This window comes from Phaethon lepturus, unplaced genomic scaffold (genome assembly GCF_000687285.1).
Source record: "Phaethon lepturus isolate BGI_N335 unplaced genomic scaffold, ASM68728v1 scaffold14362, whole genome shotgun sequence".
Classification (NCBI taxonomy): domain Eukaryota; kingdom Metazoa; phylum Chordata; class Aves; order Phaethontiformes; family Phaethontidae; genus Phaethon; species Phaethon lepturus.
In genome coordinates, this window is record NW_010524192.1 from 70,155 (window position 1) to 86,439 (window position 16,285).

The following is a 16,285-nucleotide window of genomic DNA, read 5'->3' on the forward strand; positions in this document are numbered from 1 at the left end:
ATGTACAGTCAGCCCATTACACAGCAGTATATAGAAAAACAATATTAATAAATCAGATTTGTAATAGCAGCACTTGAAAACCAAGTCGGATAGTTTAAGTGGACATGCTCTCTGCCAAAGTATTTTTGCAAAGCTTAAGAACAAACTTTTCTTTCATAGTCATATGTCATTAAGCTGCTAACCTGTTTCATGTAGAGAATCTATAAATCCTTTCCCAGTTCCCACCCCCAAGTCCCAGTGATCTCCAGAAGTCTTATTCCCCAGGATGGAGTTCCTTGTGCATTTTCTCATGTTCCAGAATATCACTTTGTTACACTATTTCCTTGCTGAATACATGCACACTTGGTGTAACAATACTGGCAGAACAACAGCAAACTGTTTTTGCTAGAATGACTAAGCAAACTGAAAAAGGAAAAAGACCATAGGATCAGACCACATGGTTTGATTGAGTTGATTACTGGAGATAAGGACATTCATAAAACTAATGATAACAGGAGCATGGCATGAGCGTGTTCTAGAAATCTCAAATTTTCAATTTGTGTGTTTGCAGAAAGCAATTAAGGTTAATTTTGTTCAGTTTATCCTTAGTAGTTGCAAGTAGAGTATTAATAAACATGTCTGCTGTACATACTTAAAGGAATGCACATGCCTCCACATCTAATGTCACATTTTCCCGCTTAAAAAAAGGATTCCTTTCTTTTTGACCAAAAGCCATTGAGGCATATGACAAAAAAAGGAAACAAAAGTTTTAGTTTACTAAAAATTTTCATAATCATAATTTTAGCACTTTCATTCCTGAAGCAGAATATTACTTAACTGCCCAAGAGACTGGTTACTGGAGCAGGACAGTGGTTCTTGCAGTAAGGAGGATAAGTAGGATAGAACAGAAGGGAAGCTGAGGACTTGGAGGACTAGACTGTAGACAGAGTATATGGAAGGCAACATTCCATGGGAGGCTGCAGTAAGGAGTTGAAAGTACCTCTATATCAAGCAAAAGGCAAAGTACGAAATGGAACATAGACAGCTAGAATAAATGGAAAGTTTGGGTGAAACAGGAATGATGTGGGAAGTAAGAGAGAGACACAGGGATGGGAAACTGTATTCAAGAGAGGAATGAGTTAACTAGGATGTTGGATGTAGAGAAATCAGCATAGTCCAAGAGAGGAACTGTAGGTTGTTTTACACTGAGGGGGAACATCAGAGGCAGACTACTAGGAAGTGAATAGCAGAGCCTTCTGAAGGAGAAGATTGCTGACAGCTCCAAGAGGTTATGAAGAAGAGAAGCTGTGAAAACAAGAGCAGATCAATCCAAGATGAAGGCATCCCTGGAAAAGAACTGATTAGAGCAAAGAAATGAAGAATCGCAGAGAACCACATTTCATATCACTTGTGTAGTATGTGTGAGGTATCTATTCGCTTCCCAATAGGGGTGAATTTCAGCCAACAAATAAAACTGTCATTTCTATTCCGCTGAGACTATTTCAGGTACAAGACACATAAACATAAAATAATCCTGTATAGTTACTTTTAAAATGAAATTTAATGACAAAAAAAGAAAATGTAATTTTGATAACATGTTGTTAGTATTCTAGTGCTTGTTCTCACATAATCCATCAGTCCAGTCACTTGAAATCTGCAAGCCATATTGTGAATTAAAAAAAATGCAATTCTTCTTTCCTTAAAAAGCCTCAAAATGTGTGGATCAAAGTACAGTGGGAATTTATGAGAAAGAAGGTGCAACTAACAGTAAAATTTTGAGTTGTGCTCTTATAGCCCTATGCCTGAGAGGGACCAATTTCTTTCATACATTTTGTACAGTGTCGGAGTCAATTTTAATAGTTTTTCTCTATAAAACTTCTCCATTTTTTTTTTAACTTTATGCTTTATGTTATACCCAGAAACAAATGAGGAAAGGTCATTTGTTCACAGAGACAGCAGCATAAAAAAACTCTAAACCCTCGTATGGAACATATTTGTGTGTTATGGAGGTTTCAGAAACAACCGTACACCTGTTTTGGAAGGGAATATAAAAGTGACAAATAGTGCAGTAATATCATAAAGATTTCTTCCTTTACCTAGCAGTTCTTAGTTTACTGAGATTTAGTATTACAGTATAATCAAGGTCTACCCTGGAATAAGATTCACTTAAGGGCAAATTCTTCTAGGTTGGGCACAAGGAATCCTCTCCCTCAGCTACATTTGCACACTGCTTCATCTACTGCAGGAGGCAGCAACGCTTGGAAGTGAGCCTGGGCTCTAATGAATGAGGCTTATGGAACTCAGAAACAGTTGGAGCTTTATCAGAGGAGCAAAAGGGTAGCATAGTTTGGGAGATGTGGCCTCCTGCTTCAAGTCTTCTGCATCAGACTTCAAACCAATGTCCCTAACGTATTTTGACAGCTGATGTCAGTAAAAATACTTTTTTTAGCAAAACCAAACATCATATACCAAGTAGAACAGGATAAAGTCTTGCACTATATGCCTAGGGTACATGGCTCTGCTGCAGGACCATGTAGAATAAATAAGGTTTTTCAGGCTGTTACTCTTTGACTTGCACACTAAAAACTAAACAGGAAAAATTCTTTTAACAAGCAGACAGAGTCCCTTTCAGCATATCAGCAATAAATTTTAAAAGCTGGCCTCTGTTTTGTTTGGTGACAACTTTAGAAACAGTCATGTAAGCTAGTACTTTGTATAAATATCTATGTGTATAGATGTGTGTGGACATACATGTATGTACACATATCTATGTATATACTTGTACATATACGTACACAATGCACTAACTCGATCATCTTTAAATTGGTAAAATCATGCTGCATGAAAATTTTCTATCTCCATATATGTGTGTATATACAAAACTGTATGAATAAAATGTTCATGCATCATGGGGTTTTTTCAGCTATCTCAGATATTTTTCATGATACAAGAATGCTGTGTTTAGTCCCCGGTAACTCTGGAAAGCTCATTCTATTTGGAAGTTTGTGCTGGTGTACTGGCTTGAAATATTTTCAGAGTGTAAGAACGGCCAAAGACGGATGTTAGACTCAAAGTTAAAAAGACCACCAGACTATTAATTAATTACCATGTTTTATGCAACACAGAAAACAATGATTCTTACTCATAGTTGATTCCTACTTTATTATGCACAGTTTCAGGGGTCAGACACAGACATACTTTATATAAGTAGTTTTTCTTTTTTCCTACTGCATTCCTACACAGGCAGTACTGGTTTCAGGAAATCCCCTCCAATGTCTATGCATGTGTATTGTTGCTACCAACATTTATGGCAGTGGAGCTGAGACTTTATACTTACAATCACATGTTATCTGCAGAGTTCATATATTTTATAGTTGAAGCAAACTTTTCAATCCAGTGTCATGGCAGCTAGAGTAAAACTATGTGTTTGGTTGCCTTTATACTAGGGACCACAAGGGCCTCAGGGACCTGTTGGATTCCCCGGACCAAAGGGACCTCCAGTAAGTATCTTTTTAATTAAGTATGTACGACAACAAGAATGTTATTTTTCATACAATGTTTCTGAAGTTAGTATCTGAAGATTTATTTAAAGGATTGTTTATGTATAGATTACAAATATGCTATTGAGGTTTAAGGCTGAGGCAAGAACTCACATATTCAAAATGATCATTGGTGCAGCTCATATGACACCTAGCATAATATACTAAACTGCAGATCTTCTAGTTGATGCAGGTGACAGACTGAGTTTAGGCAAAATATTACTTTTCTGGTGTATATCAGTTGATTAGTTGAGAAAAAAAATGAGGAGGAAGGAGACATTCATTAGTAGCAGAAATTTATAGAATTAATGGCACATTTGAGCTACAGCCTGAACTAGTTATATTGCTTTTCTAGTGAGTGTCATGGTTTAATGCCAGCCAGCAACTAAGCCCCATGCAGCTGCTTGCTTACTCCCCTGGTGGGATGGGGGAGAGAATCAGAAGAGTAAAAGTGAGAAAACTCGTGGGTTGAGATAAAGACAGTTTAACAGGCAAAGCAAAAGCCGCACACGCAAGCAAAGCAAAACAAGGAATTCATTCACCACTTCCCATCGGCAGGCAGGAGTTCAGCCATCTCCAGGAAAGCAGGGCTCCATCACATGTAAAGTTACTTAGGAAGACAAATGCCATAACTCCGAAGGTCCCCCCCTTCCCATGAGCATGACATAATATGGTCTGGAATACCCCTCAGGTCAGTTGGGGTCAGCTTTCCCAGCTGTGTCCCCTCCCAGCTTCCTGTGCGCCCCCAGCCTATTCGCTGGTGGGGTGGAGTGAGAGGCAGAAAAGGCCTCGACTTTGCCTAAGCACTGCTCAGCAATAATGAAAACATCCCTGTGTTATCAACACTGCTTTCAGCACAAATCCAAAACATAGCCCCATACTAGCTACTATGAAAAGTAGCTTTGACCCCAGCCAAAACCGGAAGAGTGTGTTTCTGCTTATGTAGAGTAAGTACACCCATGCATTTGTTATTTTTATTTCCAATGCCAAAACCTGAAATTTCATCAGATACTCCTATAATGCTTGGTTTTGTGTAAATTGAGTGAGTAAGCAAAGAAAAATGGAAGGGAGGTATAGGGACTTCCCATGATTTCTGAATTTACAGAAGTCAGTTTTGAACACACATGCATTTGACAACCTAACAGTCACTCTCCAAGCAATTGCTAACACATGTCAGGGAGGATACAGGGAAAATATATTCTTAAAATCATAGTTAGCTGATATAGGAGCAGTTAAGCTGTACTGAAAAATAGCCTAGAAAAAACAGAGAGATCACAGATTCTTACAGCTAATTGCATACTTTTTTCAAAATTCGGGATGGCTAAGAAATGCTTTGATTTATGTATTTTACAATTTCAGGGGCCACCTGGAAAAGATGGCTTGCCTGGGCACCCAGGGCAGCGGGGTGAGACTGTAAGTAAATGTTCTCCACTGTGTTAATGTTGTAAACCTCCAAAGGCCATGATTGTGTGATCAAAACTAAAGAAACAGAGACAACAGAGAAAAGCGGAAGAGGCTGGGACTAAGAGGTTATATAACTGTAGTTTTCGTATGGTTGTAGGTTAGGCATGAGAAAGCTTAATTTTGTGATGATGCAAAGACTAGTCTTGGGTACCATAAGAATGAATTTGAATCACTGGTTAGAATGCAGGAAACTCAAAATTGTTCTTTAGTCTGATAAGAAAAAGCACAGTTACTATTTTCCCTTTATTCTTATTTATTTGAACATGAGCCACTAATGTGCCATTATGGCAAAGAATGCTCATAGTATCCTGGGCTGCAGTAGGGTGATCTTTCCCTTCTCTTCAGCCCTCCTGAGGCTGGGACTACTGTGTCCAGCTCTGGGCTTCTCAGTAGAAGAGAGAGAGCACTACTGGAGAGAGGCCAGCAAAGGGCCACTAAGATGATTAAGGGACTGGAGCATCTCTCCTATGAGTAATAACTGATAAAGCTGGGACTGCATAGCCTACAGAAGAGAAGGCCCAGGTCAAATCTTATCAAAGTATATAAATAGCTGAAGGGAGGGTATAAGGAAGATGGAGCCAGTCTCTTTTCAGTGGTGCCCAGTGACAGGACAAGAGGTAATGGGCATAAACTAAAACACAGGAGGTTCCATCTGAACATCAGGAAACACTTTTTCACTGTGAGGGTGACCAAGCACTGGAACAGATTACCCAGAGAGGTTGCAGAGTCTCCATCCTTGGAGATACTCAAAAGCTGTCTGGACATATTCCTGGGCAACCAGCTCTCAATGGTCCTGCCTCAGCAGGGCAGTTGGACCAAATGACCTTCAGAGGTCCTTTCCAACCTCAACCATTCTATGATTCTATGATTTCTTGATTTCACTCATGACTAGAAATGAAAGATGCAAAATACAATGAAACTATGGACTCTGCTACTGCGTGATGTTTGGACTAGGTCCCTCTGGGTTCAATCAATACTATGGTTGTCTACTTGTGTATCTCCTTTGGGTGTAGTAGCATTAGACTGATACAAGACTTGAGTAATTTAGGAGCAAATACAGATTTTCATTAGCATTGTTTTCTGCCCTGTGTGTATGTATACTTGGGCCAGGATTATTTTAAAAATATTTTTCCCCATGGGTTCTCATGTATATGGTTTTGTAGAAAAACAGATTTTTTAAAAAACAAAAAGTAGACTTGACTTTTTTCTGGATGAACATTTCAATTTCAGATTTTTTAAAAATGTATAGATCAGAAAACTTTCATTGCATTTCAGTTACATTGGTAAATCAGGGTCTTAAGAATTCTCTTTCTTATTTGGGCGTATATCTCATTAAAGTTCAGTGGTGTATGTGGGCATTACAACAATTAGGGAATTAGGCTGAGACATACTCAAGCTTAACCAATTAGAGAGCCAGATTCCCAGATTGCACTCTGCAACTTGGTTATGGAATAATAAGCATATGTTGACAGCAACTGAGGTAAGTATTAGTGGAGAAAAGGCTACAGCTTCTTCCCCCAGTAAGCCATATGCACTTTGAAGAACTGCCATTGTTTGCTGAAATTCTAGACACAGGAACAGTAATATCATGATAAATAAATTGGAATATAAATATAGGAATAAACTAGATACCGAAAACCAATATTAAGTTAGTTCCTCCACAGAAGTGATTATCACTTTCAGTGATATCAATCTCAGATTGGCAGGAGGCATCAGCTGCAGAGATTGTTAGACTGGTGTTATGCAAGAATTTAGTGTTTCATGCCTGTGAAAGGATAAAATAGAAATACATCAGCTGTTTCATCTATTAGATTTAATCAACCTTTGTCTTACTACAATAAACTGAGTTTTATTAAATTGTCTTTCACAGAAAATAAGAAAAAAATCAAGGCTAATTAGGCACTTACAACCACAGGCATGAGACATCAGTGTAAATTTTTTAATACTAGATATTTTAGATGATCCCATTGGATGTTCAGATCATCTTGAGTATTTGCTGCTGAAATCTCCTTTGCATATTACTTCTTTTACAAATCTGAATCTGTAGGAATAAAAAAGCTGGTGACATAAGAGAAAAAGCAGAATAGTAAAACCATCTTTAACATCAAGAATCATTGAATATACTGCAAAGTATCAATGCATTCTGCAAACTTGGGAATAGCAGATCTTCTCAAGGTACTTTCAGGAAATGGGTAATATTCAACATTCCTTTGTCTTTCATTACAATAGTCTTCAGGAGAAGCTTTGACTGTGTGAAGGAAGGGACACATGAATGACTTCACCTGTAGCAGTTCTGATTTTCAGTCATTAGAGCAAAGGGGTACTTTTGTATTTGTTTTTAATCTGGATCATTTCAGAGGTCTGAGAGAGAGTGCCTAAACAGTTATGGGCCAAACTGAACCATGATAACGTCTGGCTGGCAGCAAGAAGAGAATCAGATTGAGGAAGGTAAAAAAAGCTTAAACTGGATCTGATGGAACGGGGCAACTGTCAGTGAGACTGTGCCCAGAGGAATGCTGAGCAGGGCCCAACATTTATAAGAAATATGGTCCAGACGACACCTTTGTTTTTACACAGGTGAGCAGAGTAGGAGGCAGATATAAGCTGTTAGGCAGGGGATGCTATATGGAACCCTAGATGTGATACAGCAGTGAATGCACTCTGCTAACTTTATGCAGCAACACACTTCCAATACTTGAAAGAAATAATTAAGTACATTTCAAAGATACGTTAAACAGTACTACTATTTATACCGCTTTTAGTAAGGTTGTCATTCAGTTTATTGACTGATTTTGGACGGAAGTCTGGGGCCACTGATTAGAAAATGAAAGTTCTGTAAAATTTGCCAGTGTTCTGAAAAAGTGTCCCAAAAACATTTCTTTTCTCTTCTCTACACCCAGTTTTTGTCATCATATCAATTTCTCATTAACTTCATTCTTTTTGTGGCACTCATGCTGCCTTTTTTACCACCTCTATATAATCTTCATCTTCCCTGTATCTCTATTCCTTTTCTTTCTGCCTAACCTCTCCTTTCTCTTTAAGGCCTCTCCGACTTAATCCACCATTTGTGTCTTTCTCTAAAAAGCCTTTGTATATCTGGCTTTATGATTCATAATGCATATGTGTAAAAGTGTATTTTCAGCTGTCTTTTAGCTGCATCACCTATGCATTCAGATTCACCTAATCAAGTTCACCAAGAGAGATCTGTAAAATTGACTGGAATTTTTACTGTTGCACCACCTCAGAGAGACTGGAACTGATAGAGATAAGAAAGATTAATCAGTATTTCACTTCTAAGTATACACAGGAAAAAAGAATTTCTCATTTTTATTTCCTGAAGAGAAGGAATGTGTGACATGGCATTTCTCTTTCTCTTCAGCACGGATATGAATTTTACTCTTCTGTATGTTGTCCTGGGTAACATAGTATTCTATAATTATTTCACAGGGTTTTCAAGGAAAAACTGGTCCTCCTGGTCCTGGTGGTGTTGTTGGCCCTCAGGTACATAATTTAATTTCATAATTAACTTCATAAGACCAATGTTTAATTTAATACTGAGGCTAAGGCAGTTGCTTTTGTTGTATTAAAAGGACTATATCAATGGTTATATTAACTTTTGTAACAAATTATGCATAACAGTTTTAGAAAGGTGTACTTAGCAATCATTAGTGATTCCACAAATTATGCAAATGTTGCAGTTACCTTTCCACTTCCTTTTTTGTGTGTTTTCTTCACGTGGTTATGAAGTTGGTGGTTTACAGAAGTCAAGGCAGCAGAGTTCTCTACCATGAAATAGTTTAGAAAGAACAATACAACATGTGACTTTCTTGTCAGAGGCCAAATTTCAGTCACTTTTAGATTGTGGAGAGATTCACTATCAAATTTTCATTTGATCTAATCTTACTTATTTGCAACAAAATCAAGCATTTGGATTGCATGAGCTTTTTTAGATAATTCCCTCAGTGAAAATGTTCTGCTAGTGAATCTGAAGAGATATCTTTCAACTCTCCTACCTTCCAATTCATATTATTCAGAAAAACAACAGTACAGGCAGTGTTTCAAGACAAGCATAGTACATGGATTTCCCTCCCGTGTCCTTTTTGTAACCTCCTCCCATACATGGGTACGCACTGTGTTTTAAAGCTTCATTGCTTAAGAAGCAAGGTCAGGATTTCACTCTTTGGAAGTTGTACAGACGTGTCTGCAGGCAAAATGTAATGCAAGATTTATTTTATAGGACAAAGATATTTTGTAAGTCAGCTTTGCCTGGAGGGAAGGTGAGGAATGTATGCTAACCAATAGTAGTATTATTTTGTAACAGATATTCATAACAGCTGCATATTAAAAATCTGCTTCTCCCCACCCCAACCTCCCAAGATGTGAAATACCTTGAGGTGACTGAAGTTTCACTTTTGTCCTTTAGGGTCCTACTGGTGAGACTGGCCCAATTGGTGAAAGAGGTCATCCAGGTCCTCCTGGTCCACCAGGTGAACAAGGCCTCCCAGGTGCTGCAGGAAAAGAAGGTGCTAAGGTATGATGTGGCTTTGGGAAACAAATTGCAAGGGACAGATAAATTGTTGATGGTCTGTTATTTCAAATCACCATGCAGTACATGCAGAATAAAATCAGAACATACAATATAAAATCATGATTAGCACGTTTCACCCAGAAGGATTTTGAAGACTGGAAGATCTCAGTTTTAGAGCTGTGTCTGCTTCCATTGAAACAATGAAAACTCTCTTGAGCCAATAATTAGTATTTTTGTAATAAAAAGTAAAAAACTAGTTTACATATACCACACATTCACTATGTAAAGACGTAATAATGACGTGTTCACACCAAGGTGGAAAATTGTACATTGGCATTTAAAGTAGGATGTGTAGTACTGGCTACAAGGCAGAATTTCACTGACCAAATTTAGTTCTTTGCTTAATTTTTGGCCATCATTGGAGCACAAGAAAAATATTGCTTATAGAGTTACTATGTAATTCTATTCAGTCTTCCATTTTAAATGGGCAGTGTAAATTTTCAATGAATTTATCTTTAAATATATTTTTATGGCTTGCTGTGTTTTTCACTACCTATATTCTGTAACTAATACTGTATTTTGTCAAAGCTTGTTATAAATTTAACCATATTGATAGACTATAGTACTGAAAATCCTAAATGAATTAGCAGGTGAATAGGTGGGGGCATAATCTTTTTTGTCATTACTATAACTAGGATCTGATGTTTCATTTTCATCACTCATTTGATGATTAACATAAGCATTTTATAGTTTTTTAATCAAAATGTAATATGTTTCAAGGGTGACCCAGGCCCTCAAGGCATTCCGGGGAAAGATGGACCAGCAGGTCTTCGTGGTTTCCCTGGAGAGAGAGGCCTTCCAGGTGCTCAGGTATGATATACGTACTAGAACAATTGACATGATGTTTCAAAATACAAGAAACAAAGGATTAACTCTGTTATTTCATGGAACCTTCTACTGTGCTTAAAAATGAATGCAACAGGTGAACAGACATCAAGCATCCAACATTGTTAAATATCATTTGCTATATAAGCAAAAAGGAATTTATTCAATTTTTTGTCTCTGGATTTTTACATTCCTCCTATTACATGTGTTGCAAAAATAACTCTTGAACTTTCCAGTGTAAGAGATAAGCTTTTTTTTTCTCATTTTTCAGGGTCCAGCTGGTCTGAAAGGTGGGGAAGGCCCACAAGGTCCACCTGGCCCAGTTGTAAGTAAACATAATTATTTTATGGAAATATAAACAGTATTACATAGTAACCTTTTTTCTTCTTTATATGCTGTGATGTTTTCGTCAATGCAGTCTGTAAAACAGCAGACATACAATACAGATGTATGTCAGTCAAAATGATCAATAATTATTTTCTATTAATAATCCATACTAATAAACATTCAAGGAATGTGAAGTTTATAAATATCTGATAGCCTTCTGCTATCAGTATGTACAAGATTTACTTGTTGCTCAATACTTGCCACTTACAGAAGTTATTCTTGAGATGAAAGAGGTTTTCCAAAGTGGAAAATCTATGGGTGGTGGATAGTGGACTCATGCTGCTGTGGTCGATTGACCTTCGCTGGATGCCAAGTGCTCACCAAGCTGCTCTATCACTCCCCCTCGTCAACTGGACAGGGGGAGAAAAAATAAGACAAAAGGCTTGTGGGTCAAGATAAGGATAGGGAGATCACTCGCCCATTACCTTCACAGGCAAAACTGACTCGACTTGGGGAAATTAATTTACTTTATTACCAATTAAGTCAGAGTAGGATAATGACAAATAAAAAACAAATCTTAAAACACCTTTCCACCACTGCTCCCTTCTTCCTGGGCTCAACTTCACTCCCAAATTCTCTACCTCCTCCCCCCAAGTGGCACAGGGGGACAGGGAAAGGGGTTTGTGGTCAGTTCATCACAGTTGTCTCTGCCACTCCTTTCTCCCACACTCTTCCCCTGCTCCAGCATGGGGTCCCACCCATGGGAGACAGTCCTCCATGTACTTCTCCAGCGTGGGTCCTTCCCATGAGCTGCAGTTCTTCATGAACTGCTCCAGCCTGGGTCCCATACATGGGGTGCCGTCCTTCAGGAAAAGACTGCTCCAGCATGGGTGCCGCAGAGAGTCACAAGTCCTGCCAGCAAACCTGCCCCAGTGTGGGCTCCTCTTTCCATGGGTCCACAGGTCCTGCCAGGAGCTTGCTCCAGAGTGGGCCTCCCACAGGGTCACAGCCTCCTTCAAGCATCCACCTTCTCCAGTGTGGGGTCCTCCAAGGGCTGCAGGGGGATATCTGCTCCACTGTGGAGCTCCATGGGCCACAGGGGAACAGCCTGCCTCACCATGGTCTTCACCACGGGCTGCAGGGGCATCTCTTCTTTGGCACCTGGAGCATTTCCTCCTCCTGCTTCTTCACTCACCTTGGTGTCTGTGGAGTTTGTTCTCTCACATATTTTCACTCCTGTCTTCCAACTGCTGTTGTGCAAACCCAATACAGTTGTGTTCCCTTACAGTTGACCCACATAATGTTTAAAATAGTGCTGGTGTTCTGCATAGCCCAAGCTACCTTTTAAATATGTGGCATCACTACTTTTGGACTCTTATTACTGCATCTAATATTTTGAACCATATAGCAGCCTATATGTAAATTTTGATTGATTTTAATTCATTGTGAAACAGATTCTTTTCGTTTAGATTGGGATAGCAGAATGTTTCATACATAAAGACTAAAACTGATAAACATTCTACTCATCTTCAGTGATTTCTGTATAGTTGGGAAATGTCACATAGCTTTTTCTTTCCATCACTATTTTAAAATTTTTTATTTATTTCCTATCTTAAAAAAAAAAAGTTTGAAGAGAGTCCTCTCAGAATTTATTGAGATTTTTCACTCAGAGTTTGGAGACCTCAACATACTTAAAGAAGGGGACACATCTTAATCCTGTTTTGAAGTGTTTTGAAATTGGTACAGAGAATGATATAGCAGCAGGCATACTACACCATTATTTTTGCCACAGTATCTACACTGAAAAAATATTTTTCAATGACAGTTAGATTCTGTAGGAAAAGGGAGAAATTGTAGAGCAAGCTTAAGAACTTTGAGAAAGTATGATGAGCATTGTGAAAACGAATCTTATTTTGGTAAATAGTAATATGTAACTTGAAATCTTCCATTGAAATCCATGGGAAAATAGACCATGCAAGAATATAGAATATGTAAAGAAATGATGCAATACAAATATGATACAGTTACTTAAGAATTGTAGAAGATAAGATGGGCAAAACCCATCCATTACTTTGAAGACTTTATTTTTACTGTGTTTCTTGTGTGGACCATGCTTATAGACAGGACCGGTGAAACTGTTACAAATTACATTTTCTTGGCTAATAACAGCTATGTAAAATCATGCCATGCAGTAATATTCCTTCTCAACATTTTAAGCTCAACATAGGCATGAAGATGTATTTGCCAACTTTTTGTGTTGTAGTTGGTTTTCTTTATGATTATGACAGAGAGAAAAACAGTGATATGTAATCATTCCTCAAAAACAGTAAGTTATTATCCCTTGAGTAGTGTGACTAGGCTTTTTCTAGATGGTCCTGTGCTCAACAATTGTTTACATTTAGATTTTTGTTTCATGTTTGGACTTCTACTATGTATACCTCTGCTGCCTTTTTCACTTCAGTTTCTGGTGGTTCACTGAAAGGTATTTGAAGTAGGACGTGCTTAAAGTTACTTATTTTCTGTTGTCATTTTTTATGCAAGGTAGTTCTACAAAGAGGCACTGGTATTCAAAACACGGTAGTTATTCCCAAATGTGAATTGTGTAGATTTTGACAGCTGTCAACTTACTTCTTTCATCCAGTGCAGCTGAAGTAAAAAAAAAATCAGCACAGCTATTCCTGTTAGACTCTAGAAAGTAATGGAGGAGCTGATATTCTATGTATTTCAACAATAAAGCTCTTATTTCCCTGCAATTCATATTGAAATTAGGTGTATTAAACAGAGAGGAAAAAACCCCAATGTAGTATAAAAGTTCTTGCTTTTGGATTATTTCTACATTATTGGAAAAGATCTGCTGTAGCATACCTTTAAGCTTTACTTCTTGATTTCTTAACACTTGGAACTTGAATCCTTAGAATTAATTATTGAATTCTTAATGCCTTTAAGCTTCTATTCTTTAAATCAAGAACTTGCATTTGTGATTTCCAACTCTTCTTAACACCATGCAGTATGTGTACATTCCCAAAAGGCGTCAAAACAAGGTACCTGAGAATGGAATAAAATTGAATGGAATGGAAGCTAGTAGGCAGAGTCAAAAGGGATGCCATGCCACCACATCTGAAGAACCTGAACTGTCAGAAGAAAAAATGAATCAAAATCAAGAAAGCATAGACCAGAATAGTCACGGGTCATGTCTTCACTTTTTGTTAAAGGAGACTCTAAGGCTGGACTAACCTCTCAAGCAGATAGTTCAGGTGCAATGAACCAGAAATCTTATGAGCATGCACAAACCAGACAGCACAAGGTATGCTTGTGCTGTCTTATACCATACCCACTTTACCAGACAGGATGCCCACACAGTAGCTGTGCCACTACTATCATAGTTTCTCATAAATATGTATCATATAAGGTTGTAAGGCAAAAGCACGTATCTTGTCTAGTGATAGTTGCCCACATTCTGAAATATATGTTGTTTGAATTTACATTCAGATGATCCCACCTGGAGTCCTGCATCCAGCTCTGGAGTCCTCAGCACAGGAAAGACATGGACCTGTTGGAGAAGGTCCAGAGGAGGCCACAAAAATGATCAGAGGGGAGGAACACCTCTCCTATGAGGACAGGCTGAGAGAGTTGGGGTTGTTCAGCCTGGAAAAGAGGGCTCCAGGGAGACCTTATTGCAGCCTTCCAGTACTTAGGGGGCTTATAAGAAAGATGGGGACAGACTTTATAGCAGGGCCTGTTGTGATAGGACAAGGGGTAAAGGTTTTAAACTAAAAGAGAGTGGGTTTAGACTAGATCTAGTGAAGAAATTTTTCCCAATGAGGGTGGTGAAACACTGTCACAGTTTGTCCAGAGAGGTGGTAGATGCCCCATCCCTGGAAACGTTCAAGGTCAGGTTGGACTGGGCTCTGTGCAACCTGATCTAGTTGAAGATGTCCCTGCTCCTTGGGGGGGTGTTGTGCTAAATGACCATAAAAGGTCCCTTCCAATCCAAAGATTCTATGATTTTATGATCCATGTTTTTCTAATTCTTATAGGGTGTGTATACATTAGTGTTTCAGTTCAAAACATCAGAGCCTTTTTGAGTTGGAGGTGTCAGTCATCCCCATTTACCATCCTTTGGTTCAAATCATGGAGCTCTCTTGGAGCTCATGAACGGTATTCATCTGAAACTAAATTGGAAGAGAAATTTCAAGAGTGCTTCTAATACACTCCAGCTAATGGGAGTTCAGTGCTAGACTAGAATTATTGTGAAGTATAGTCCAGAAATATGCAGAGTATGGGTGTCAGGAGCACAGTACCAACTGATTCTTCACTTTACAAATCCATTCCTATTGGAGCCACACTTCCTTCTAAGGTAAACATAGCCATAAGCAAGAATCACTTAGGAAGCTCAGAATTTTTTGCATATTGTCTTCCCGATCTTTGAGAAACAGATGTAGTGATAGCAGGAACTGTGGGCAGAGTGGAAAAAGAGTTTGAAGGGTAAACTTTTTTTTTTTTTAATATACTTTGACTTCACTGTAGTGTAGGCAGGCCCCGTGAAGCACAAACAGCATCAAGCTAAGCAGGGAGTACTCCAGAAGTCCTCAGTGGGATTTTTTTTTTCTATTTCATCTTTAATTACTAACTTGTTATCTTGAAAGTGTTTTTCAGTGAAAAAAGGTGCATAGGTGCCCTTAATAGTCAGATTCTGTGCATCTGCAAGGACGACAATTAAACCACAATAGCTTGCTTTTTTTCACAGTAGCTCTTAGCAGACCATAAGCATCAAATAGACCAAAAATATTTTCCCATCTATTTTTAGCCAACAGAGGGTACACACAGAAGTGTAATTATAATGGAGTCTTCATTTGCCATTTATAATAGGAAAAGAATTCATGCCACTAGATGATTTTCCTCCAATTCCCTGCCAATACCAATTACTTCTAACTAGCATATATAGACAATTATAAGCTTTATTTGGCTAGTGCATACATCTGCAAGCATACCAAACAAATGACTGCTCCAAATACTGTGCATGCCAATTACTGTGCTTAGAGGGATTAGGACAAAAGAAAGAGATGCATGAATACACTCCAGAGCAAGGGTTTTTTCTCTGTTTTTGTTGTGGGTTTTTTGTTTATTTTTGTTCTTTTTTTAACAGTTCTCTTTTGTCTGCTGTTGTTGTTTTCTGTTTGTTTTCTTCCCTTCTCATACTACTGTGTGGAACGCTGAATGCTGATGAGAGGAAGCTTTTGGGAATGTCAAACAGTCATTTTTCATTAGCTCATTTAGGAATAGGATGCCCAAACTGGACTTAGACTAAAGCAACTGTACGCTACCCAGTTATCAGTACTGAACTATCTAGAGCTATCTTCCTCTATTTGACAACATTTTTCAGCCATGGGGATCTTCACTTGTTGAGCATTTTGGTAACCATCAGTAAAAAGTATTGCTACTGATGATTTTGTTATGATATTGCTACTCTGATATTATAGTCTGTATAAGAGTAATATAAGACAAAGCATGACACACCCATTCTGTAGAAACGCCCCCCCCCCCCCCCCACCCACCACAACAA

The 16,285-nt window shown here is 38.4% G+C and overlaps 1 protein-coding gene across 1 annotated transcript in view; it reads left to right on the forward strand.

The window, feature by feature from the left end:
• The window catches only part of COL11A1 (collagen, type XI, alpha 1), a gene marked incomplete at its 5' end in the record, with an annotated part of 123,912 nt that overhangs the window by 62,231 nt on the left and 45,396 nt on the right, over nucleotides 1–16,285 (forward strand). Inside the window, 6 exons of the mRNA XM_010282362.1 lie at nucleotides 3,426–3,479; nucleotides 4,878–4,931; nucleotides 8,430–8,483; nucleotides 9,406–9,513; nucleotides 10,291–10,380; nucleotides 10,667–10,720. Coding sequence (XP_010280664.1) covers nucleotides 3,426–3,479; nucleotides 4,878–4,931; nucleotides 8,430–8,483; nucleotides 9,406–9,513; nucleotides 10,291–10,380; nucleotides 10,667–10,720 — 414 coding nt within the window. The remainder of the gene's footprint in view (nucleotides 1–3,425; nucleotides 3,480–4,877; nucleotides 4,932–8,429; nucleotides 8,484–9,405; nucleotides 9,514–10,290; nucleotides 10,381–10,666; nucleotides 10,721–16,285) is intronic.